General features: G+C 41.3%; 2 protein-coding genes across 16 annotated transcripts in view; both read right to left on the bottom strand.

Annotated features, from left to right (window-relative positions):
• The window catches only part of LOC135502270 (rho guanine nucleotide exchange factor 11-like), a 113,932-nt gene extending 99,112 nt beyond the window's left edge, over window positions 1-14,820 (bottom strand). For 6 of the 14 annotated variants that reach the window (XM_064794956.1, XM_064794951.1, XM_064794958.1 and 3 more), the window contains exon 1: window positions 2,152-2,756. In XM_064794956.1, the coding sequence (XP_064651026.1) occupies window positions 2,152-2,426 (275 nt within the window). In that variant the 5' untranslated portion in view covers window positions 2,427-2,756. Of the gene's footprint in view, window positions 1-2,151; window positions 2,762-7,382; window positions 7,522-14,470 lie in introns of those variants that run through there. The other 8 variants (XM_064794949.1, XM_064794950.1, XM_064794952.1 and 5 more) reach the window with 6 other exon arrangements.
• A 3,725-nt stretch (window positions 14,821-18,545) lies between these two features.
• Window positions 18,546-26,510, bottom strand: LOC135502427 (DDB1- and CUL4-associated factor 8-like). 2 transcript variants are annotated; one of them, XM_064795254.1, is made up of 10 exons: window positions 26,428-26,510; window positions 25,013-25,983; window positions 24,436-24,545; window positions 23,845-24,080; window positions 23,014-23,121; window positions 22,319-22,446; window positions 21,743-21,850; window positions 20,997-21,247; window positions 20,477-20,593; window positions 18,546-20,025 (listed from the first exon to the last, which is right to left on the bottom strand). In XM_064795254.1, exons 2-10 carry the CDS (start codon window positions 25,935-25,937, stop codon window positions 19,909-19,911), a joined length of 2,100 nt encoding a protein of 699 aa, XP_064651324.1. In that variant the 5' UTR covers window positions 25,938-25,983; window positions 26,428-26,510; the 3' UTR covers window positions 18,546-19,908. The 2 variants fall into 2 exon arrangements, with proteins under 2 accessions (XP_064651324.1, XP_064651323.1); XM_064795253.1 differs by having other exon boundaries at window positions 26,407-26,477.
• Between the last annotated feature and the right edge of the window lie 332 nt (window positions 26,511-26,842).

Here is a 26,842-nt window from a genome sequence, read left to right as displayed (position 1 = left end):
GAATGACAGATGTTCTCATACACGGATGCAAGACTACTTCCTGAAGTTCCTGAAGTTCCTGAAGTACAGAGAGGATGATTGAAGAAGAAGTAACTGACTCATCAGATAATCTATTAGACATCTTCATCTGGCGGAGAAGACATTCTGTTCAGGTTCAATGACCCAAAAGCAATTTACAATTTTGCGGGACAGGAATGGGCAAAGGGGCAAAGAATGTGTTTCGGAAGCACACAGAGGATGTTAGAAGTAGTAATCAAACTCATCATTAGACATCATCATCTGGCGGAGATGGCATTTTGTCCAGGTTTGATGACCCCGAAGTCATCTACACTTCTGCTGTGGAGAAATGGGCAAAGCGGCAGAGAAGGTGTTTCTAAATGGGCAAAGCGGCAGAGAAGGTGTTTCTATGTGCTATGTCTTATAGCACATAGAAACACCGTCTTATAGCACATAGAAACACCTTCTCTGCCGCTTTGCCCATTTCTCCACAGCAGAAGTGGGGTCCTGGCACTTTTCAGACATCAAGCAAGACATCAAGCAATAATTGCTTGATGTCTGAAAAGTGTCAGGACCCCACTGACATGTAATAGGAAGAGTGGCAGGGGACTGATTAGTGTCACACGTCACAAATACAGCTGATTGAGGAAATAACCCCAACACAAATATTAGCAGAATGTGTCATACGATATGTCACATGTCTAATGGTAAAGCATTCATCAGGGAATTCTACACACAAAAAGGCATAATGTTTGATTTGAATCAGTTCCTGGTAGAAGTGTGTCGGTCCAGCAATGAGGGAGCTGATATAAATTTAGTTTGGCATTGTGCGAAAGAGCTGTGGGTGTGATCTTGCCATAACACCCCCTCCCCCTGTGACTTCAACCGCAGATGAACACCAGAAGTTGAAACAGAGCGTGATGCAAGACATCCAGTTTTGCATGTCTTACTGTGGTTGCTTCTTTGTCAATTCAACTGTCAGAATTAGGGGTCTTGACTTGAGGAAGTTTTCCGTTTGATTCTCATCCTCTGAGTCTTTGGCCCCTTCTAACTTGCTTCATTGTCAAAGTTTAGTTTCTTTCATAGTTGGTAAGTGTTGTCTTCTCACCTAAAGATGGAGGTAAATGGAACAGCATACCAACTAGTGTGAAGGACAAAGCCTTGCTTAGCCTTTGAGAATCCTACATTCCTAACCTGATTTAGCCCAACAGCCCTGAACAGCTGAGATATATACCAATATGCCAATAATTATACCAAGCTTGACATATAACCTCGTTATTCCTTTCAACAACTTGGAGAATCTTCTGTAGAACCGAGGCATCAACACAACATATTTAACTTGCTTTAGTTAGAATGATAGAAAATTCTTCATCATAGCTAACAACCTTAGCGTCGACCTATAAAAAATTCTTTCACTGCCAAGATAGGCTTAAGCCTTCCTTCCCATGCTTAACACAATACCATGAGGAACAGTACCCAAGCTTCCCGGCTCTGCGTAAATAACCGGAGCAATGTTTTGTCAGCTACCTGTGAAGCCTTCAAGGAAAGCCACAGACTCGTTAAACAACCATAGTTCCCCTCCTGAACCAACATGCTTGTTTCTGGCCATGGTCACGTCCCTTTACTTCAATTTTCACAAAGTGTGAAGTATCATTAACCTTGAAAACTGTTTGATTCAGTTCCGGATAAGAAATATACTAGTCATACTTCGTCAATAGGACTACCCTGTATCGAAAACCCTCTGAATATCACAAACTTGTATGCCAAATCATACTCTACACAAACAAGTAATTTTTGTTGCTGCGACAAGCAATCATGCTCACATGTGAAAAAAATCATTCATCTGCAATGGTTAATGCAGGTGCACAAGACAGAGAAGCAGTGATCTTAGCCACCTGCTTTAAGTCTTATCAGTACAACAGGGAACATTTTACTAATGGGGGTGTCAATGGATACAAAATCAAACTGAATCAATCATTAGAGACCGCAATCAAACTCTCTGCCATCAAATACCATCCCATATGATTAATAGTGGATTTCCCTCTCAAATACTTCCGACATTCAGTGACTTGCTATGTCATGTAGCATAATGCTACCTGAAGGCTGAACCACCACTGCTAACAAGCATGGGAACACAACTGTTGGTTACTTTACCTTGTGGGAGGTGGGGAGAAAAATTCCAAAGAAGAACTTGACCCCGAACTTGAATCCGACTTGGATTTGGACACCTCGGGGTCCTGTGCGTCAAAAAACACATCATCATCGCCAATGTCTTCTAACATGGGTTGAGGTATATCCTGAGATGTATCTTGCACTTGCAGTATATCCTGAGGTATATCTTCAACTTGTTCTATATCCTCAGGTATATCTTGCACTTGCAGTATATCATGAGGTATTGCCTGCAGCATATCCTGATGTATGGCAGTCATATTCTCTTGTACATTCACAAGTACATCCCGTTCGTCGTTTTGTGCAATATCCTGAGGTAAAACCTCGATGTTTTGAACATTTTGCTCCTCCAATATATGGGAGAGTATGATCCAGACGCCGGACTCCAGTTTGCCGGTAACTGGTTAACATTCCAAGGTAAACCAATGGTTTTTGCTCCGATGAGCAATGCCGATTGTGATTGGTACGAGCTAATGTTGAATACAATCTATGAACGCAGTTCGATAATTGAAGACATTCAAAGGAAATAGAAGAAACGATTCACTTCCGAAGGTCTAGTGATGAAACGATGAAGAACTTGAAAGCGAAATTTAGTTCTTCGTAATGGCAGCTGAAATCCACAAATCAATACAGACTCATGCGAAATCCGAAAGATGCGTCAAATAAATCCCAAAATGAGAATCACAGAAAAGGACGCACAAGAGAACAAGAAGAACAGTTGAACAGCAACTGAGCAACCTTCCAATTAATGCAACGAGACAGCGGGTGTAAACTCTCGTCAGTCGTAAGTTGTGAACGAAAGTACATGATCCGAGTCAGTGGGCTGCACGAAACTGAGAACTCCCAAGTGCAAGTTGCACTGTATGAATCCAAGGTGTAAGTAAACTCCAGTTGCTGTAGAAATACCCAGAACAACAAACGTAGAACTTAAAGAAATCTGCTGGAACATGCGTGTAAACTCCGATTGGAAAAGATATCAACACTGAGGGAAAGCAGTTCCACATTGAAGGAAAGCAGTTGTATGGGCCTTCGCTGAAGGAAGCAATGATTCACCAATAAAGTGCCGTCTGCTCCCTGAGTAGATATCGTCTGCTTGAAGCAAACATCAACGTAATGTAAACAAGGGCTTGATCATCTACTCGAGAAGATCAGTTCAGCAACTTGGCTCGCTTGGCTTAGCAAGTACCCAATCGTAAAGGTGTCGTGAATGTTAGATATGAAAGCAAGATCAGATTGGAAACATCGCTAGCTCGGCTTAGCAACTTGGGTGACATGAATGCTAGATTAGCAAACTGGCGTCAAAACCGCCACAAGATGAGACAAAATAATGATGAACAGTGCTTCTCATGTCTAACCTCGGAAGAAAGATCACTTTGCCACACAATGCTAAATCGCTGTTTTTAAACTCTTGGACATTAACACTAAAGCTGTACCGGACTCCAGGATTGTTGCTAATCATCTGCTGATCCCTGCAAAGAGGTGCTATAAACACATCCGACATTAGATTGGCGAGACGGTGTCCACATCACGATTTGCCAAAAGAACCAGCAACACAAAACGAGCATGATTAGTGAAATGGCTGTTTCGTAACATCCCGGCGTCAGCGAAATCTTTTTATTGATTGCGATATCACGGAATGTCATTCACAGATTTATAGCATAGGACCATTGGGACTGTGCCTCTGACTGTGCTAGTTGACCAGAAGATGCTCTGGTGAAGCTCCGATATGTCGTAGTTGATCCTGTTTGGCCACAAAACTGGAATCTCTGATGCATTTCCATAAGCTCCGATACTGCCGAGCTCATTTTTTTAACTTACAAAATGTAACGTTTGTATCTCCTTGATGAGAGTCTGCAGTGTTTGAAGGCCACAATACTGTGTTGGCACACTAACACCAGCGGCTACCATAGTACCAATTGGTTAGAGTGTCATTAGCAGAATTGAGACCATTGGGAAATGACCGAAAGCAGTTGTAAAAGTTATTAGATACTGGTAGCGGGGACGAGAGAAAAGTTGAGTCTAGAACCAGAATCAGATACTCTTTCAAACTTAGGAAATCCGGTTAAATGTATTAACATCTCATCTTGAGTGTCTACACATTGTGATTGATGCAACCAGTCAATCACTGGCAATGGTACACCAATTGACTGGCTGGAGTGTCATTCACAGAACTGATACCACATGGAAATGAAAGAAAGCAATTGCAATAGCTATCAGATTTCGTTAAGAGGACAGAGCTATCAGACTCGGCTTGGAGGATGTAGATACTGCTAAATGCTATTGCAGCATTAGTGTGATGGGCGATCGAGCGAGAGGACAAATGTTAAGAGCTTGTTGACAGAAAAGAAGGTTGTGTGGGTGAATTGATTTCTTCTCGGAAAGCAGGAGATTAGTTACGGCTCCTTTTGATATGACAGTCAATGGGTGATATGAATAAAGGCTAGCAAATGCTTTTACTTCAATTTTGTACAGAAAGACCAAGTGTAAATGTACATGGAGTTTTAGATAAAAGCATTTACTATAGTCTTTATTCATATCACCCAATCTGATTTTTGGTCTCGGCCATTTCTTTCAGTAGTTCCACCGCCTCGGCGGGTCACTATCATCTTTCCTTGGAAAACACATTCTGAAAACATGCCACAACAAGGATGATGCACAAATTGCTTTGATTTCGAAGGAGGCTTTTTAAGGGCATTGCTCATGCAAAATTCATTTAAACCCAAGGCCATTAGGTATGAGATGACTGATTTAGTTACTTGAGAAAGCAAGCTTGCAATTGTACACAACACAAGTTATGTGATTCAATTTATCATTGATCAGATGTGATGTATTGGTGTTACACGAGAATGGTGTTAATATAAATGTAATCACTCATTCAACTTAAGTTAATTACAGTGAAATATACCTCGAAAGCAGCAGTGTATGACCGAAAAATATAAAACATGTTGAAAACGACCAGGCTTATCATCAATTGATTTCAACTCTAGTTAACTGTTAGTGTATAGACTACATGACATTAAGGACTGGCAACTCATTTACTTAATTCGCTGTAGGCTGATCAAACAACCAGGAACTTTGAAAAGAGAATTTCTTTTCCTGGATGAATTCAACTTACTTTATTGTTATAGCAGTAAAACAGTTATGGGATCATTGTACAGTAACGATTGGCAATATTTTTACTCAGTTAGTGGCTGCAACTTGGACAAAATGCCTAAACTGGTCAATGCTTCAGAACAGAGCAAGTCGGATTGACATGCAATGTGAATGAAAGCTGCAAAACCATCGACCCTCATGCCTACGAGCCTGGAGCTGCTGTGGACAAGAGACTGATCGGACCCTCGACCAGTGATCAAGATGACCCTGCTTCGAACCCCAGTCGATGCGAGACTCTGGGGTGGTCAATTTGTCTAACTTGCAGATATGCTCAAGCTGAATGAGCAGCTCAACTGAGATCTACTAGGTTTCAAGATAGAGTGGGGTTAGAAGCAATGCATAAATCAAGTTGCAATTTTGATTATATAAACATAGCGTGGTGTCCAATCCACAGAAAGACTGATAACTCTGTTGGTCAAGAGCAAACATCCCAGATCTTATGCACACATTCAAAATATTACAAAGTCATAATTAATCAATAAAATATCTAAATTATCAAATGATTCAATGGTCTTGTGATGATATGCTGAGAGCTCAGTTATGCAATAATGGACACAAGACCACAATCATTTGTTCAACAGCCAACAAGTAGTCCCTGTGAGTCCTACAGTTCTCGACTCCCAACGGAGATGACCGACCACATTGCACTTTCGTTTCACAGTTGTTGTTTTTTGTCTCCAATGAAGACACCAGACACCAGCAAGGATAATCAGTTCGATATGAAACTGACAAATGACTGAAATCAAACCATTGACGAATGAAGATGGGAGGACATCAGGCAGAAAAGCTAAGCTCATTCATTTTAAGCAAGTTACAGTAGAACCACTATAAGCACAGACACCCTCTCTAATAACGATGCCCACTTTGTTCAGGAAAATACATTTGGTCCCAAATTGGTTGATGAAATGGAATCTGACCTCTGTAATCAGGACACCTTTATATTAAGGACAGCAACTGTCAGTACCAAGGGCAATGGTGTCCATAATAGAGGGGTTCTACTGTAGTTTTTTCACCTATACAAACTTCCCTATTTGAACTTCACGCAAGGTCAATAATAACTCGCAAAATTAGAGCGAGTGTTGCGTCAGCTTCCCAGAATTTGTGTTTTATATGAAAAATACATGTAAATCAAAACTAATATCAAATAAAAACGCCTAAAGTGCACAAAAATGTATACAATGACGTACATGTATGTTTGTCTTGAAGACACTGTACAATGTTTGCCTATACTAACCACACAGAAAGTGTTAATGAGTTGGACGGCAATAATGAAATACATAGGCCTATTGTAAACCAAAGAATAGAAAAAGTGTGCCGGAATTAGGTCAAGTATTCTATAAAAAGGTTTATTGTTCATACCAAAGGGCTGGGTCAAATGTCTGTGCATTGATTGGTACCGGGAATTGACGGCTAGTAATTGCCAACAAGTGATTGAAACTTGCTGCAGTAACTTACAGCTGACTGGTGGATTCTGCACACATTTCGAAAATGTGCGACAAAGTATAATCAAATAACTATCGTTGATTTGACACTCTTGTATATCATTGTCATTTTCATGTTCCTCCTCTTGTACATTTCGTTACACAAAGTCATACCAATGCACTGGAGAAGACTTCACTGGAACAGAAAAAGGCTTGTTCTCCCAAAAAAGAGACAGCCATCACATATGAAGGGTTTTATCGCAAAATGAGATGTGTGTAATATTCCACAATAAACATTTACCATGGAATTGCCCTGATCTGTCCTTCAAATTTCAGGGCATTCGGGCCAACAGTAAACATTTTAGATAAAACATGTCAACAATTTTCCAATGCATTTTCAGTTAAATTCAAAATCTATACATCTCGTTCTGCGATGAAACCTTGTTATGCAGACTCTCAATGCATCTTCTTAAAGTGCAGAGGAGGTATGGTACGTCATGTACAGGCAATCCTAGCTTCATGTACCAAGTAAGAATGACCTCATGTTCAGAATAAGCCTAGGGAGGATCGCAAGATGGATGGATCTCCCCCAAACAAGAGACAGTAATACGCACAATTTCGTCTAAAAATACGCATACTCACCTGTGAATGGCTAATTTTCGATCGGGCTCCCGCATAGAAAAAGCTCGCCGTAACATAGACATAATGCCGACTGTTGCGCGCAAACGTAAACAAATTCTAAACGAATCCTTCAACTATCATTCGAAAATGAAGTGCATCCGAAAACACTCAGAAAATCGACATAAGTTATTCTTTTGTTTATGATGGATCAGCAATGTGTGTTCATGTGATGGATTTTTTACATTTTTAGAAAATTTTGATTACTGTTTTTCTAATTCTGGATCTTGTCTGAGACTTTTTATGTCAGATTCTGACAATCACACAAATGTTCTTGATTTTTTTATTAATAAAGTCCTTCACTAGTTATCATGATATCCAAATGGTAGATTGAAGAGAAAGGGGCTGCATCTATCCACAGTTTGATTAAAAAAACACTTTCGCTTTCAAATTCGATCAAAAACACATTTAGAGCTTATCCCTGTTTATAAAACTTTTTTAATCCACAACAAGTTTTGAAAACATTTACACCAACCACCACTCCCAAAATGAAGTATTATTTCCAAACACTTTTCCAATCGAATGCAATGTACACAAACTCAGCCAAACCTGACTGTTGGTTTACATGTATGTTTTATTAAAACAATACATTGACAAGCTGCATACATGGCATATAGGCCATAACTTGACTTTTGACCCATGACCCCTGACCTAGTATTAGTAATAACTGACATGATTGATATCAAGTATCAATATAAAACAGGCTACACCCAACTCAAACTTTTTAGATATTCACACGCCAATAAAAAGTCCAAGGTGACTTAATATGATTTTTAAAACAGACACACAATAGGCCCACTTTGATGCTGATTTATTGACTTTGTCATTCAATAAAATGTTAAAATGTTTGTAATCATTCTGAAGAACTTTTACTGATTTTAGTCACTTAGATACTAGTTCCATCTGGGTTAAGTTGAGAGAAGTAAGAAATGGAAACTGCCAACTTAATATTATGGCAACAAAGGTTCGAACAAGATTTCAAAACTGGTTGTTAACTGCACCGATACTCGGAAGCAGTCAAACAACATCTTTTTAAACGCTTTTTCATTTGTCATATCAAAAATGGCCACCAGTCAGCAACCAATATGACATTTGACATAACCTTGTCAAAGTCACTTCCTGGTTGCTAAAATAATGACGCCCAGAATGTTTTGGCAGGACTACAAGTTCCATCTGGCAGAAGAACTTAAAACTAAACAGCTACTTTTGCTTCATACCTGGTCTTTAAACAGGCTACATGAACAATGTTATGAGCATGAATTCAGTTCCCTACCAAGTCAAGAAGTTACAGTGCAATCAGTACTACCCAACCATGTCCAATTGACATCAAACTTTATAGGCAGCCACAGGCTTGTACAAACTGCTGTCAGGTTGTGGCAGCAGAGTGCCCAGGCTTTGGGTCATCTTTCACCAGCTACAAACAAGGTTCACCACCCTCATCCTCCTCCTTGGAGGCCAAGCAGTTCAAGTGGTGCATTGGACGGCAATGTCAAGCTTGGTCTGTGTACACTATTGCACAGTGACCAGCCGACCTTGCCTTGTTTGTATTTTATGAAGTATGGTCACAACCCCGAGCACACTGTACACAAAACTGCCCGAATTGTCAGGCTTGGAATAGAAGACAATGCATGAACAGTCTGGGCACAGGAGTTCGTCTGATTGGGGGAGGGGGGAACCATGCAGGTTGTGGTCAGATATGGCCAAATTGCCCAAATTGTCAGGCTGGAGGCAACAATATTCAATATTGTTGGGCTATTGAATATTGTTGCCACCAGCCTGACAATTTGGGCAGTTTTATGTAGTGAGTGCGCAGGGTCCTGACCACATCTGACCACAACCTACAAAGTTCCCCCCTCCCCCAATCAGACGAACTCCGGTGCCCAGACCGTTCATGCACTGTCTTCTATTTGCGCCAACCCTGACAATTCCGGCAGTTTTATGTACAGAGTGCTCGGGGTTGTGACCATACTACACCAAATACAAACAAGGCAAGGCTGGCTGGTCACTGTACAATAGTGTACACAGACCAAGCTTGACATTGCCGTCCAATGCACTGCTTGAACTGTTTGTCTATGAAGGGTATATACCTATGTAGGCATTGTGTTGGACCTACTGCATGTTCACTGCTGGTCCTCCATGCATTCTATGGTCAGCAATGCCCCGGTACACACAAGATGATAAAGTCAGCCGAAGTCAGTCGGGTTTTATGACGGTGGGAGCCATAAATAAGATTTTGGAGGGGCTTACTCTGGTGCAGTGTTCTCCACAAGGCCATTTGTCAGGGTGGCCCACCCTACCTTGGCAGCTTACCACCCTAACTTGGAAGAGCCACCCTACCTTGCTCTAGAACTTTGCAGAGGGTTTCTATGGGCCACCCGACCTTAAATTGCTCTCAACCTACCTTGTGTTGCTCACTGGAAAAACGTTTTGAAAATCAAGGGTACCACCCTATCTTGAGAAAAACCTGTGGAGAACACTGTGGTGGATGACTGAGGTGGGAACACCTGATACAAAGTCTAACCCCAGACCATGCTTAGTCCCATTTTGGTAACTAAGAGTTCTTATTTTCCCCACTTTGGCCTGTACCTTTCTTGCTGTTGGTATGACTGTGGAGCGAAAAGGCATATTGTCACAAGTCGTGATGACGCGGTGCACTATCCTACATTCATCCCAAAGGATGTAACTGATAGGTCAGGAAGACCCCAGACCCTCCCCCCCAACTCTACAAGCAGAGACCAACACCAATACTGCAATAGGCTACGTTTTCAGTGTCTTGGAAAAAATCATAAAATTTCAATCAATTCTTACTTGTTTATCTGTCAGAGATTAAATATCAGCCCACTCCAACGAAGCTTAAAATTCCTGGCACAATATACACAAGGTATTGTATTCGCTTGGTATTTTATGTTATGAAAAAGTGTATTACTATTAGCAAGCTGTAATAACTGCAGAACATAAATCGTCTTTGTACGAATTGCATGCCTCATCGAACAATGATGTTTAGGCATATTCCCGAAGATGACACATGTGATGTGTAGCCCAATTTCGATTGAGAGCCCAACACCTAATCATTTTTTGTATATTTCTTATATTTTGTGATCAAGGAGGCCACGAATGACCACTTGACCAAGATTGCCTAACACACAAACCTATCCAATGTCACAGCTCTGTGGTGAACACGGATGTTTGCAGCCATCTTGTTGCCAGCGTTACTGGGCCTCCCAGATTCGTAACTTCTCCACAATGTACATACGAATAGATGCTTGCTGTGTGCGGACTTAATATTGATCAGAAAACATACCTGCCTGCAATATAACTATGGACAGAGAAATCTTAATCACGAATACAGGTGTATATCTAATGCCACTTGTATTGAATGGGTGGACGACAGCATTTTCAGTACCATCGGTTGACTGAGGGGTCAACAACACACTGGCATTGCCACAAGACAATCGAGTCCCAACAGGGCCCAACAGCAACATGCGAGTATCTTTGATGGTGATGTTTTGATGGTCTGACTCTCCGACTTCTGGGAAGGGTCTGATATGTATGACAGCTTAGGACTAGGCAGATGGTTGTACGTTTTGATGGTCTGACTCGGTCTTCTGGGAAGGGTTTGACATGTATGACTGCTTTGGACTAGGCAGGAGGGTTTGACTTGTCTTACTGCTTGGAAGAGACCAACATTTCTGACTGCTCGAAAGGGTCTGACACTTAGTGACAGGTCAAAGAGCTGACATGTCTGACTGCTGGGAAGGGTCTGACATGTCTGACTGCTAGAAAGGGTCTGTCAGGTCTGATGGCCGGGGGTAGGGGCCTCACAGGCACGACTGTGGGAAGGCTCTGACATGTCTTATGCCCGGAAGCCAAACAAGACTCAGTCAGAAGCAACTGACATTAGTGACAGCTAGCAGTAGTAAGTTTATTACGAGTATTGATCTCAGTCACCATACGTGTACATGTACAAATATGACAGCTCTGGCTTTGGAAACAGCAGTACCGAGTAGGTGAAAGGAGCACAACCACTCAGGGCACTCTTTCATAATTGATTGTCAAGAAAGCTTAAGTTTCCATAGCACAGTGTTGTCCGTTGGCATTTCAGCTGTATGTAGCCATTGCCATCATACTGACCACTCCTCAGACAACTGCTGCAATTATCGACTGACCTGCCAATAGTTTGGATGGTGATCAATAGCCACACAGCGTATTTTTATTTGGATAAAGAAATGCCAATCTACAAATGTATCAGTGCTGAAGGAGCGATACCGACACACAATGTAGTCAAACTCCCCCTCATCGGACGGCTGTGGCTACTCTTACTGGACTGTCCCACACGTGTGAGTTGCATGTCGCAGGGTTATGGGGCGACGAGCAGACCACACCCAGTTGGTGCCAAGTCTATCGGCATCTCACAGCAACCAGCTGTACAGAAATGCTGTGAAAATCTTGGAAGGAGACTGATTTTCACCCACCAAGTAAAACCAGGATTTACAAGGACACGGAATCTCACTATCACATGCTATGTAAAATGACCCAAGATCTCTATTTCTATTCTGAGAAAAGAGAGCTGCTGGCTTTGTATTTTTGCCCCAAAATAGCGTTCTAATCCCGGTGGCTTTTGTGTCCAAATCACAGGGTTTGTGCTATTATGGCAAATTCATCTCGTGCAACATGCGCCATCAATTAAGACGGTAAACCCCCTTTCACAACTTGAGAGCAGACGCCCCGCAAGTTTTCGTCAAGAATTTCATGAGGTTTTGAATTTGGAATTTCCAAATAATGTCCTGGGTACAGCCAAGCATGCAGCATGGATGACGCTGAATAAATTTTGAAGTCAGCTTTTTGTCAGCGGTGACGAAACCGGCGAGTTTAAGTCATGCAAGTGTTGGCTGCATGGACAACTAACTTCAGGAAGATGGGATCCTGATGCATTGGGACATGCCAGGTTGCTCACGACTCCTCTCAAAAGTAACATTGACCACCATGATTTATCACCACATGACATATTGCCTTGCTAACATATTCAAAAATCAAATGATACAAATGTCATGAATGTACCACCCAACAATAACACTGATCTCGACTCTGTCAAGACTCATGCTTAAGATTCGGCCACTATGGCAAGCGAGCGCCAAAGAGTAAGACCCCTGTGATACATGTACAGTTCCAGGCAACATACATGTACAAATTCAACCAGGGTCGTCTGGGTTGTCTTATTTCTAATGACCCTGCGTTGGCGTTGAACCTAGAGTCCTAGGCCCTGTTTTTAATCATACTCTGTGGAGTAGAACCTTTTTTAACTTGCTGGGTGTTAAATTTTCCAAATAAAAATTATACGTAAATGTATTGAAATTGAATGGCAGTAGAAAACATAATGTAGTTCACAACCAAGTTAGTGTGAGAAAGGCAGCAAGGACTCGGTCTTCAATCATGTCGTTTCATACCAACTTGCATTGTGAAATCATGCACATTATACAACATATCTACAGAGAATGCATAGATCTTTCCATTGAAGTTTTAATGACACAGACTTTACACTGCGATTAACTTCAGACAAGATAAGCATAAAATAGTAATCATCTGGTTGGTCTTTGGATCGATTTAGACGATTGTTCTACCCGTGGCTCGTAATGCCTTTTCCCCTCTGGCTTGCGGAGGTAATCAAGTGTAGGAGCTGACTGTTGGTTACATAGCCAAGTTTTCATGGTTGTATTAGCTTAAGCTCTCTCTGTAGGCCTGTACATAAGTATTGTCACAAAGTCTAGGCACTGGTCCTAATCGAGCTTGATATCGTTGGTGTACACATGCTCACGCTACCCTCTGGCGAATGAAATACTGACACAGGCCTACATGTACAATCAACAATGTTTAAGAGAATGGACAACACTTCTGTAAAAGCATGCCCTCCCCCTGCTCCACTGCACACATACATCAAGTTGTTTGCTCAAGTCATTGGAGGCTTTGCGTTTTTCTGATTTTTTTAAACCAATCGATAATTAATAATACCAGTATGAAGATTTTTTTAACTGTTACATGGCACAGATGACATATATAGACAGTAGATCTATAGATGACAATTGCAATTCTAAACACCTGGATTTAGAATGAACCACACTTTATAGTGCGCAGTGAATGTGTTATGTGCCTTTGAAGCCTAGTTTTGAATTCAGCGGTTACGTGTATGCAGGTTAGGCAACCAAAACGATTGGAAGCATCATTATTTCATTTATTGTTCTAAAAAATCTAAGATGTTTTAGATTAGAATATACTTTGATACTGTACTGTTGGTATTGATTGTCTCACCAAGACCGCTCGGGTGGAGCTAAAATGTTGGCAAAAACCTTGGCTCTGCCTCAGCAGGACTTCACATGCTCACTGTGCAGTTGTACTTGTAGGTGCTGCAGCTGACAATGACATTCAAGTACAATACTATGTATCAAAGCCCAAACATATGGCGCTGAACTTGTCCCGTGTCTCAATTTGAACTGTTTGATCTGAATATGTATATTTGCATTGTGTATGACTAAATAAGGTTTGTATTTTATGAACCATACATTAATTCATTATCGCTTTTCGTAATACGAAAATTATTCAAATGCTGTGAAATCTGAAAGATCAAATTTCTGGAATCGTTTTCTGCTGTAAACGTCAACTACTAGTACTACATGCGAGATAATCATACCCGGGAAATAAATATACGTGCTCTATTGTTTTTGACCCGAGGACGTTTTGGTACCTTGGAAAGCGAGGACGTTTTGACTGGATACCATAGTCCGGGCAGGGCAAGGACAACTGCGGTAAATGTACACCCCTACAGCAGTGCCAACGTGACTGGCGCACCGGAAATTTTAGCTCTCGCCACTCATGCTGCCACTCCGACTAGTCACTGCTTACGTACACCACACCCGCTAGCGCGGATAACATACTATGAGATTACGCCGTAAAATAAAGTCAACAGGATTTACCTTCGACTAATTGATGATGAATGATGATGATGATGATGATGATAACGAATGACGATGTGTATGAATATCTATAAAACAATGACATACCTGTCACTAAACAAGGATGATAACCTCCTAGATTCATCCTTCCTGGACATGGCTTCTTCTTCACTTGGGTACCTCAGGGTGCAAAAATCATTGCTTCTGAAGAAAAGGCACTTTTTTACTCTCAACAACTTTAACTGGAAGTTGTCCAAAACATGGCTGACAAACCAAAACACACCCCTAAAAATCACTTTAACGGACCACAGAAAAGTTACTCCAAATCGACAAGGGCTTCAAACTAACAATAAATGTTCACTTTATCACTCTCTTGCACTTTATTGAATTTGATTGGGTATTTATTGCTGAAAATACGGATTATTTACATGCACTTTTTTTGCATTGGACAGCTTTCCACTAAATTTATCACTTCCTAGTATGTGACGCGCTTGAAAAAGGTGCATTGACAACTGTATTACTGTTCCATTTTTTGGGACGGATTATCAATTAATTGTGCTAAGAAATATTGAATAAAGGTTTTTATATATATAATTATATGTCGCTTTGACTTGTCATCATATATATTCGCAAAGTAAATGAATATATATTCATACGCATCATGTGATAAGGTCGGATTATACTACTTTTTTAAATGCCCTCTAGAGTCAGTTGTTGATTAAATCTTTGCATTCGAATAATATCCAAATCTCCAAAGACAATCTACATTGCATTTCAAAAGGTGCAAAAAAATAACTTTGATTGCACACCTTAATTTTGATTCAAATGGGCCTTCAAAAAACCTTTAAAACACAAGAAAACAAACTTTGTAGGTCATTAATCTACAATAAGGTGGCAGCACCAGTAGCTGGTCGTTTCACTTCATGATCTTTTCGCCCCCAGTCGTTTCGCTCCAAATCGAAGTTGTTTCGCTCCAAGTCGTAGCCGTTTCGCCTCAAATCGAAGTCGATTCGCTCCTTGGGACTTAAGGACAAGTGGCGCAAGCGCCTTTTTCCATAGATATCCGTACGGACGAGGGACCATCTCCAAGGTTTACCGATATGACTGATGCGAACGCTAATCACCTTACGCAGAGGTACAAGGACAGACCTTAGTTCAACGGACGTTAAAATATTGGCTCCAAAAGCATCCGATTGATGCTAAATCGTCAGTGAAGACCATAAACTGTTTGTATCAGTTTTCCCTTAATCTCTTCGACGGTGCCGTCCGTTGCGGACGTACTGTTGGATCTGGTGTCGAAGAAGTAACTTTTCTCCAAAAGCATCCAATGGACGCAAAATCGTCCATATATAAGACTCTGGTTTCTCTTTATCTCTTTTACGGACGCTGCCGTCCAATGGACGCTAAATCGTTTGTAGGATCTGTTGCAAACTCATAATTATATATGTATAAATCTCCCAAAGAGGTCTGAGGCCTAATCAGTTAGCATTGGTTTTTCTTGTTCATCACTTTAGACGAGGGCTATGGACGCTAAATTGTCCTTACGACTGGTTGAGAAATAAACTATCTCTCCCAAAGCACCCGATGGACGCTAAATCGTCCATTGAGGCCTGATCAACTAGCATTGGCTGGGAGATTTCGGCACACTCTTGACGCTATTAGAAATCGTACATAAAGATAAAGTTTGAGGAACCAATGATGATTTGCACTAAAGTTAGAGTCGATTCTCTTTCAGAGTCAAGTCTGCATACTGCATATTGATCTACCTTTAGCTCACTGTGATTTAGAGGGAGAACTTGGGATTTAGGTGACCAGGACTGAGGAAAATGCACCTATTCGCCTCAATGTGCCTCCTCGATGAAACAAGAGACTAAATACTGATCACTAATAACGATTTCCGCAGGTGTTGTGAGGTGGTTTTGGACATGTCTAGGAAATTCGACAGTTGCAATCAGTTTTGGTGAGATCTTCGTTGCAGTCTGAAATCAGTGTATAAAGTTCGGGTTCAGGGGGTTTCGAGATAAAAATCATATTGATAATAATGATATAATAATACTAATGATACTATATCTACATGAATGAATCAAAAGAGTAAATGAAGAGAAAAATAATGTTAGTAAAGTATAAAATAGTGAGGTATATGCCACGGGGACAATGTCACAACCGGTCATTATGGCCTAGCTGTCTGACAATGTCCAAGGTGAAATTTAATCTTGCCCCCCCCCCCCCGGAATGCACATACTGAATAAGTAGCCCTCTCTGTTCACCATGCTGCAAACAGGTTGATAGGGACAATGTCACAACCTGCGCTTAGCCCATGCTCAAGCTGGTGTTGAGTTGGTTGTGACATTGTCTCTTGGAGGGAAGTGAAGCCCTCAGTCCCCTCTAACAGTAGAAGAGTTGTACATCCATTTGATTGGAGTGCTTAATTCTAATTATTAGCTTCAGATGCCCCATTTACACTCCAGACGCAATGGACCGCAATTGCTTGGAGGTAGGCCTAAGTTCAAGTCCATCACCACAACCGTCATCCAAATTTTTGAAATCTTTGTCAAAGACATGAAGAAAGTGAATAAAAATGGTAGATCTGTCGAGGTTATTTGCAAGACTAGTACGCGCAAATACAGCTAATGGGCCCCACCCTGTGTCTTATATCATTGGCAATACCAAAAAAATATATTCATGCCTAAGGCCTAAAAACATGCTGAATTTCACAGGGAAGTAAGGCGATAGTAATGCTATCTAGCGGTAGAAAGTAGAACTGAGAGTTTTGGACGAAGATTTCAGTTCAATTTTCTGCCGCGGGACAGCGCTACTGTCGCCTACGCCAATTTCATAGGTCTCATTAGGGAGTTATTTTTGTATTCATGCGTGGCCAACCGCTAACCGTAGTTCCTAAACAAATTATTGATTCCTTGGTTCTCACAGCATGCCAGTGTTGATTTAGCTGTTGTTTTCGCAAAGACGTATTTTTTGGGAATTTCTGAAACCTAGAGTGCTACTCAATAGGCGGCTAACAAGAATCTACGCATTTTACTGTTGTTGCCGACGTTTGTGTACACTGAACTTGGGATGTGCGTCGGCCCCGTGTTGAAATGCCGTCCAGAGCCAGTTGGTGCGTTTTTCGCTGATTTGTGCGAAATTCAACATATCTCAAAAGTTCAATTGTTGACCCTCGATTTTCTTTTGATTTTTGTGTAGAGTAAGTAACTATCTTTCGCGGGAGAATGGTCACTGTAGGAATTATTCAGGAAAAAATTTATAATATTTGGTGTTTTCCGTGATTGTCCGGCCCAATTGGCAATATTGCCATGTGGCATTTGGGATGGTGAACAGAGCTAGGAGCAAATGCGACGCTTATGATTTATTTAAAGGAATAAAATTCCCGATTTAACATCCTGCAGAATCAGGGGAATCGGGCGTTTCCAGTGATATACGACACAAATGGGTTGTCCTCATGCTCTCACTTTGGAAACGCATTTTAAAATAAATGTTACGTCCTGTTAATGGGTACGTCATCATCGCGTACATTCGGGAAAAACTCCCTAACGAGACCATAGTGTTGTCCTGTACCTTTGGAAGGTAATCAGTACTAGAGATAATGACAGAGATAATGACTTGCTTTAGTTGTCAAAATTCAGATTCAGCCCAGCCACAAGCCATCTTCCCACACAAACGACAGTAGATATGATTCTCTGATGGGATCAACAACGGTGGACGAGAGTTTCACCAGTGGCAGGCTCAGGGGCTTGTTCGATGTACCCCGCTATTGACCTTGTCACATCCTCCGACGGAACAAATTCAAATTCATGCCATGCCATCTTCATGTCAGTGTACATGGAGTTTGAGACAAAAGCATTTGCTAGTCTTTATATCACCCGTGGAGACATTCTGCCAAGCATGCCAACATTAGCCTTTGTCACAACCTTTCGGACAGGACAAATTGTCACCTGGACATTTCACAAATGTAAGCATAAGGACCACAATCACACATAGCAATAATGATGCAACTGCTCCACAGCTAGTGTCCAGCGAAATGTCACAACCAGCTTAGAGACAACTGATTCACATTGAAGCGCCTGTCACATATCAAGGGACATTATTTGTGGCACCTCTTTTGCAAGGGCACTGGGCAATTGGACATAGGAAGTAAGAAAGAACGCAAGAAGAAACATAGCTTTAGTTTAGATTACTTTTGAAATACAACAACATAAGTGTTCTAATGTGAACAGAATATTTTTACATACAATATTTATATCATAACTTTTGAAATCACTGTCTGTGATAATACCACACAAAAATAAATAATAGAGTAATGTTCAATTTTAGGCACAAGCTATAAATAGCAATTTCTCTTTTAGAACTGAAAGTGACAGCTTCAGAATTCAACTGAAAATGCAAAAAAACGTCCGAAAGTAAAAAACAGTACATGATTATGTCAAAATTACCAAAAATCTTTCAATTTATCTGATCATCCTTCATTTCATTTCACACTATTTCCAAGAAATATATCTGTAAACCTGGACATTCTGGTGTCCTCAATGCTATCCTTTCAAATAAGGCCAGAAAACTGTCCCAAGATATATGCGGTCTTCATAGGTAACCTTTGGAAAAATTAACCCAAATTGGTTGGAAATGATTCATCAACATTGGATATCCAACAACCCTTGGAGTACCCACAGGATAAACTCTGCGACCAAATTACATGTACATGTGTGAAAAAAAATCCATCCTCAAGATTTCAATGTATACACAATTCAAAAGGTTGTAAGTATTTCATCTTGTGTACTACATACATAATTCTATGTACAACTTCTTTACACATTTTTTAAGCGTTACAAAGAAACATCCCCACAATCTTTCTCATGATAAGTTGAAAGCAATTGAGAGTACACAGAGAAAGCATACATTTTAAATGTTCATCAACCAAAGCGTGGCTCGACACTAGCAGAGGCAACGTGTGTGCTGCCCTCTTTTATAGCCTACCTGCCCAATAGTTCAGATTGACAAACGGCAAAATCATGATTGGCTGTAGTTTTCTCTTCTCAAAATACACATTATTTTGGGTTTTTTTCATCAGGGATCTCCCATATTATGGCATCTCAATACAAACCTCTGCCAACATTTCCCAAGTCATCATTACGACATGCATCCTCAACATATAGACAAGCATTAATCACCACTGTCCAAGGCTTTTATATGAACACAATATACTGTATGCCCTATCTAATAAAACTGTTTGTCCCCAACACACTGTGTACAATCGACCATAGAACAAATGTCTTCCTAAAGATATAAACACCTTGCACCCTTTCTTCACTGGTGCAATCAGAACTCATGCAAATGACGACATTCCCAGCATGCCTACTCACACCGGCCAGGCCTCGATAGACACAATTAGTACTACTGCAACCATGTCAAGTCCTATTTATAAACACCACAACTTGACCAACACTGTCTGTCACCCAGCCAACACTGTCTATACCAAATCCATGACCTCATCAATATTGTCCACATTTGTGATCTAGCACACATCTTCCTCAACTTTATGAAGACACACACTGTACGCGACCATCTCCCGGGTTGTCAGAATCTTCTGTGTCTGAATTCTCATTTGAATTATTCTCACTTGAACTTGAGACTACCTCACCTTCGGCACGGGCCTGAAATGAAAAAGGAATGGTGAGGATAAGGTTGTGGTTTGCCGGGGGAGGCCAGTGGCAGAGTGGTCAGAGCGGTTAGTGCGCCTGGCAAATAATCATGAACTGTTTTAGACTAGAACTAGAAGCCTAACTGTTGGTATGGGTTAGCTCACTAAACACGGTTGCCATTTTGCCCAAACTTGGTGCGATGGCTCAGTTTCAGCCTACCTTTTAGCTCCGCCCTTCCGGTCTTTGGTGAGACAACCAATACCTTGAGTTGGGTATCAAGCCTTAGTTCCAGATTGACATGCCACCTGACACAATATGGTTGAAAGATCAGCACTGGAATTTAAGCCAAGCTGGTGGCTGCGAGGCATGGGTATGTGTCCCTACACTGAAGTAATGACGAAAGTGTTGACCAGTTCTCTTTATTGTCCATCAATCACCATGACCAGGGAGGACTCCCACTTACCCTCCTCCTCGAGCTCCTACGGAGATGATGCATCAGGAACCAAAACATCTGGTTATCTAGCACATCTGGTTCCTGCATACGTTCCTCATCCCTCTCCTTCTTATTCTTCTTGGTTATCTGAAGAAAGAAAGATTTCATATCAAACTGACTTGTTTCTGAGCTGAACTTTATTGAGAAGGACACATTATCGACATCATTATGCTTGTTAAAGGAGAGAGGAAAGGACACGACTCTGACAACAAAACGTCGGGGCTTTACAGCAGAACTTTCCAGCTGACTTTGCCACCAAAAACAGACTGACTGTTAGTGTCTATGGCAAAATTTCCCTACGCAGAAGAATAAGAATGGAGATCAACTTTCGCAGTGCTGTGCCTCCAGGTAAGGAAAATGTTGGAAACAAATTTTCCCCATATCAATCCTAACAGCGATCTATAAGCCATAGTAAGCAGTTTATTATAAGCAACGATTAACAGCTCAGTTGTCTCGAGCTGATGAGATAAGAAGACCAAATATTCCTTACGCGTTTCAATCCTTCCAGATTGGTAGCTTCCTCTGCCGTCGGCGCCCAAATCTTCACGTCAGAATCCAACCCACTGGTGGCGAGGAATGGCCCGGTCGGGTGAGGCTCCAAGACATTGATCACGCCCCCTACATCTGCCTCGAAGAAATGAACAATGCGCTCCGACCCTTTCTCCCACAAGAACACGTTACTGCAGTCCGAACCACTGATGATATACTCGCTCTTCGGACCGAAGAAATTAACACCTTTTACTGCAATATGAAGATAATTTGATCAAATCTGGTTTATTCTTCAGAATATGAGACAAGGTACTTGCTTCGATCCCCACCGTCGGCGTAAGACTTCAGGCAGGTCTCTCTGTCGAACTTGCCTTAATCCACCCAGGTGTATGAATCGGTACCGGTTCGAAGTGCTCGGACTGTAGCGCTGATTCAGCGGGTGATTAGAGTTATACAAGATGGTTTCAGGATAACCTGCGGTTAAAGTCGAAAGTCAGATGATAATCTCTGCTGATATTGTTTTCAGACTATGAACCCAAACTTTAACTTTGGGTGATAAATAAAGACTAGGAAATGCTTTTACTTAAAACTTCACGTACATTTACACTAGGCATTTCTGTACAAAATAGAAGTAAAAGCATTTACTAGTGTTTATTCATATCACCCTTTATCTGTGTTTTCTACTTGGCCCATGCTACTGTGAGACAAAGATTGAAACTTCTACGCCAAGCGAAACAGTGATCTTACCAGTTGCATTATTCCTGTGTCCTCTGTAACGTTTGATGAATTCGGCTCCATCTGAGTGGTTCGTATCAAATAAATAAATGTCTTCATCATTGTAAGTGCCGAGTACCTCTGCAAATAAAACAACAACCTACATGGTATGCAAAAAATCAACCAAAGCCGCGATGATTTTTAAACCAATACTGATTTCCCTTTTCATATTATAGTGCTGAGAATTTGTAAGATGTGTCATTTCATGAATTTTCATCAACATCAAGTCAAAGATCTGTTCCCATTCAAAAACTAGTGGTCCATGTCTTGCCAAAAACAGGGTGACTTGACTCTACTATCCAGGTCTAGAAAGCCAAGTAAACACTTCGCATAATGCATGAGACAACACTCTGCTGTTCAGAAGAGCAAGAATGGCGACTTGGAACGAACAGATATTGGAGAGGTACAAGGGTGAGCCAAGTCGACTGTTGACTTCATAAAGCAGACTGGACTACCCATCTCAGCTTATGTCAAACATTCATCAAATTGAAGATCAACAAGGACCATCATCATGCTGGTTCTGATGATGATGAACTGTGATCATTTTACCTTGTCCGTTATAGTTATAGACACAGCAGGTAACGTTAGCTTTCAGTTCGCTATCTACCATGTGGTGAGGACAGTATTTCTTCACCGTGGCTTCGCCGTCGTCTGTTATTTTCCGCTTATCATAAATCCTGAAAACAGATAAAAGAGAATCCAGCTTAAGTTTGAGGCACAACATTACAGTGACATATCATGATTTTCACATCACCTGTCCATTTTCATGTCCCAAGACTGGACTTCACGGTAAAAAGAAGCCTGCCACCATGAGATTTCTATCTTCAGCTGATGAGGGTTGAGGAATTTACCATCTCCCGACTCCAAAACGGGCAGAACAGAATGCGGTACTACTTATTCCATAGGTACCCAATAGGAGGCACCGACCAATGCTCTTGCAACGTGAGACTGTTGGCAATGAGCTATGTTCAACAGGACTGCCAACTGCACAAAACTAGGCCAAGAAATCTGGCCCAATGATGTCAGTGTACAGAACAAACTGCACGGTGAGAGGGCAGAAATGTAGAGGACTGCTGAGCACATCCTTCCAAACAGGACCGACTGTCTGAAGACTAGGAGTGAATGCAAAGAACAAAGATTATGAGAGGGGGATTCAAAGAAGAGACAAGCCAACAAAATAACAGAATATCTGGGCCATAACACAGGACTTCCTAACAACTGCAGTAACACGAACAACCACTAACCTGATGTAATGATCTCTGCCTCCAACACAGAACTCGTATGAATTGCTTGGGTTCGAGTGGATGGAATATAATGCTATCTTTCTATCCCCTTCTTTCGTAAGGTGGAGCCTGAAAAATGTGAAGTTAAAAGATTCTTAAACAAAATAAGATACGGAGAACTGAAAATATTTTGTTTAAAAAAATCTTCCATTCTATTTAAACTAGTTGGTACCCGTCCTACGGACGGGTTGTACTGGTACGGGCATTGTCAATTGAGTATTTCTTTGAACACCCACTGCCACTACCCCGAGACGTCAAGTTAGCCCAAGGTCTGCTGATTGTCGCACTCCCCGAGACTTCTCACCGAACACACATCCAAATGACCGAAGACAGATATAGATGCGCGATCCACGGCTGACTCGGAAATGAACACGGGGTGGTTTACCATGTCAAATGGAGTTGTCACAAAATCACCAATATCTGAGCAAAAAACACTTAAAAACTTGAGAAGATCCCCAAATATTCTTGCTTTCGGTGGTGCAGCCGCAAGATGGCAATGACGGTAACTCACAGTGGAAAAATCACGTCATTCGACCAAAGGAGTAAGCTGAAATCGGTACCTCAGTTGTCCATGGCCAACTCCGAATTTTATTATAGATTTAAAGCAGTAGCAACAATGGCTATATTCCCGTTCACAAAAAATGACAGTCAGTTTCTAGTTTATGGTAATTTCACAAAGAACACGAAGCATTGAACAAAATGTTACATTTCATCTAAAAATACTAACTTTACCAGCCATTTGAAATGAAATATTGATAAATATCTTTTGTGCCACATGTATCAAGATCTTACTTGTTAGCTTTTTCTTGTCGGAGGTCGATTTGAAACGTGACGGCATCCTCCCCACAGCTGAGGAACTCATGGGGAGAGTCGTACTGCAAGGCGAGCTTGTGGGCAGCTCCCTTGTGCTGAGCAAGTTTCTTGGTTGCCTTGCATACTCCAGTGAGTGAGAGCTCTGCCAGTCTCACCTGGCCGTCTCTGGCACAAGTCACGATGTGGCAATCGCCACTGTACGGCATGAACTTTGCCTACAAATAGTAGAAAGCATTTGTTAAGAAAATTTCAAATGACTGCAAAGAATCCTTCCTTGATAAACATTGGACAAATTTTAGTGCACCAACGACCAAAATCAAAATCACCTGACCAATGGAGCAGCAGTGTTCTTCTCCTTAGTGTGGTATATTCGGACAAGCTGTTCTTCAGAGCGGTTGTTTCTCTTCACATTTGTGGAGGAAGGTACCCTCAGGCCAAGTTTCCTCAAAAACAACAGTGATAAATTGCATAATAGCAATAGAATATAGAGAAGAATAACTGCATTTAAACTATTTGGCCTACCACACGGACTCTAAAAGTGAAGAACTCTCGTGTACATGTGTGTCTTACCTGAAACACATTACTCCTGTGACCACTTTCGAACACCATATGATCTTTATTTCTTGCCCAATCCCATACCACAACCTTCAAGTCATCAGAACCACTGGCCAATAGAGTTCCTGTTAGGATGAACAAGAGAACAACTACATGAATGAAATGACAGGTTCATTTGCAACATGAAAGGCACAAACATGTTGGGATAAGAAAGTAAAAGCTAATTCTTTTATTTGTCATCCACACACACTTTTGAAACAGAATTTTAATACTAGATCTCCTCAAAAAATCCATCTTTGCTTGAAATAAGCAAATACTTAACCATTTTGGACACAGTAGTCGAGAATATTCAGGACAGCATTTATCCTTTCCAGGGGTATGTGACTTATGTCCTTCATCCTCCCATAGAAGGCCTTTGTATCATTTCTAAAACACACTCACACAAACTGATTCAGTGTATTTTAGGAATAATATTTGTCTGTTATAGGAGGATGATGTCCTTGAAAAGAGATTCTACTCCGAGTGAGAGCTCTGCCCGTCTCACCTGGCCATCTCTGGCACAAGTCACGATGAATACAAAATGAATACAAACCTGTGTTATTGAAATGTAATGCGTTCACGCATCCATCGTGTTTCTCCATCTTATACTGCAGCTTCAGTCTCTGAACTAGACTAATATTACTCGTTAAACGGCTCCGAAATATAGACTGAGGACGACGGGGGTTCAAACCGTATTCCCGTTTATAAATATCGTAATAAAGCTGCCATTGCTTTATGGGTGGCAAATCAACGTCCATTTCTGTATCAGAATCGCTCGATTTTGCTGACTTGGCAGATTTTTCACTACTCGTACTGCGAGTGTCATTATCAGAATCAGAGGACGAGGACAATCGGCGACCTAGATGCCGTTTCCGTCGCACCCTTAAAACGTCTGAACCCGATTCGTTATCCGCACCAGTGACATCATAACCACCAGTCGCCTCACTGTCTTCAGTGTCAACCATGTCGCGGACATAAGAACTATCCATCATCGAATCATCCTCTTCCAGTTTTGGTGAATTTTTTGCATCATCTTTGGACATTTCCGACTGGCTTGCTGCCCCAGAATCGTCCCTTACTGCATCAGAATCACACGGATTAGTCTGACTTTCCTCTGACAAAGCAGCACTTTCTTTACTTGGCGATTTTTCCATTTCAATGCCGCTGTCGTCTTTTTTTAAGCGTCCTAAGATCAAAGTGTCCCCAGCAACGTCTTCACAAAGATTCGCTTCACCTGATCTGTCCATGGACTCCTCAACACATGTGGTATTCTTATCACATTTATCAGAACCCCGGGTTTCTAGATCATCACTGCTATCTGCCATGAACTCTTTATTTTCACCAATACCAGAGGCTTCGCCCGTGTGATTTTGCATCCGTCCCACATCTTCTGTCGCTTCAGCTTCCTGTTTTAGGGTCTCGGAACAGTGGTTGTTGAGATGACCCTCACCATTTGCCTCATCTCTGGAGTCGGCCATTGACTTGCTACATCAATCAACGCCGTTGAACACCACCTCTCCGAACCTAAAAAATACAACAACAAACATTAGTTTCAGGGACTCCGCAACAGCATCTTTTTCAGCTCATACCGATGGAGTATTTTATCTCTGTCAACAAGAAAACTATCTATCGGGTCGCTACAGCTGTGTTGCAAGCTAAAATAAACACCAGATCATCTCATCCATCCAGGCATGCCAGGAAACGAGCAGCCATTTTGACATGTCAGATGCCTTCCCAAACAGAATCCAAAGCCATGTACTTCATCATGTGTACTTAGCTAGTGTATGCGGAAATTTCTGGGAACTTTCACAACAAAATGCACAACAAAGAAACAATGAAAAGTGCTAAATTAAGACTAATTTGCTTAATTGTGATCTTTATTTACAGTAAAAGGAAATGTTGTGTTGAAATGATGACGATAACTGCGCAAAATTCATGACTTTTTACCCTATTATTTTCTCAGCTGACCTTGTTTTGCGAGTTCACCATAATTCGAAATACTAAGCGAAGGGGTCTTGTTAATTTATGCAAGTTTCTCGCATGAATCTATTGCTGTCTGTGACGCGGCGGGTGAGGGTTTACGTATCTATAAATAGATTCGGGAACATCATTATCATGTTATGACATCATCAATGGAATTCCGAGTGATAAAATTAGATTAAAACACGTGTATTTGTTGACATGGACAAAGTAGGAGGGAAAATGCGTCTCAGTTTCACCATGGTAAAGCCGGGCCGAGAAATATTTCTCAAAAGAAAATTTTCATGGGATTTCAACATGTTGTGTTGTCATCTGTCCTGTCCAAGCCTTGGACCAAGCAGGTTAATTAAGAGAATGCCATTCACTTCATGCTCTCGCTCAAGTAAGGTTAACATCCCATTCC

Source organism: Lineus longissimus, chromosome 18, assembly GCF_910592395.1.
Source record: "Lineus longissimus chromosome 18, tnLinLong1.2, whole genome shotgun sequence".
NCBI classification, from domain to species: domain Eukaryota; kingdom Metazoa; phylum Nemertea; class Pilidiophora; order Heteronemertea; family Lineidae; genus Lineus; species Lineus longissimus.
Note: the sequence above shows the minus strand (reverse complement) of the source record. Positions and strands in the feature narration are given on the sequence as shown.

Bases quoted from the DNA above. Each gene is read 5' to 3' on its own strand.
- LOC135502427 (XM_064795254.1), bottom strand. From the start codon at position 25,937: ATGGCCGACTCCAGAGATGAGGCAAATGGTGAGGGTCATCTCAACAAC. The intron at 24,546-25,012 runs GTTTGTATTCAT...TCATCCTAACAG, and splicing joins ATTACATTTCAATAACACAG to GAACTCTATTGGCCAGTGGT. The intron at 22,447-23,013 runs GTTAGTGGTTGT...ATCTGTTTTCAG, and splicing joins GGCAGAGATCATTACATCAG to GATTTATGATAAGCGGAAAA.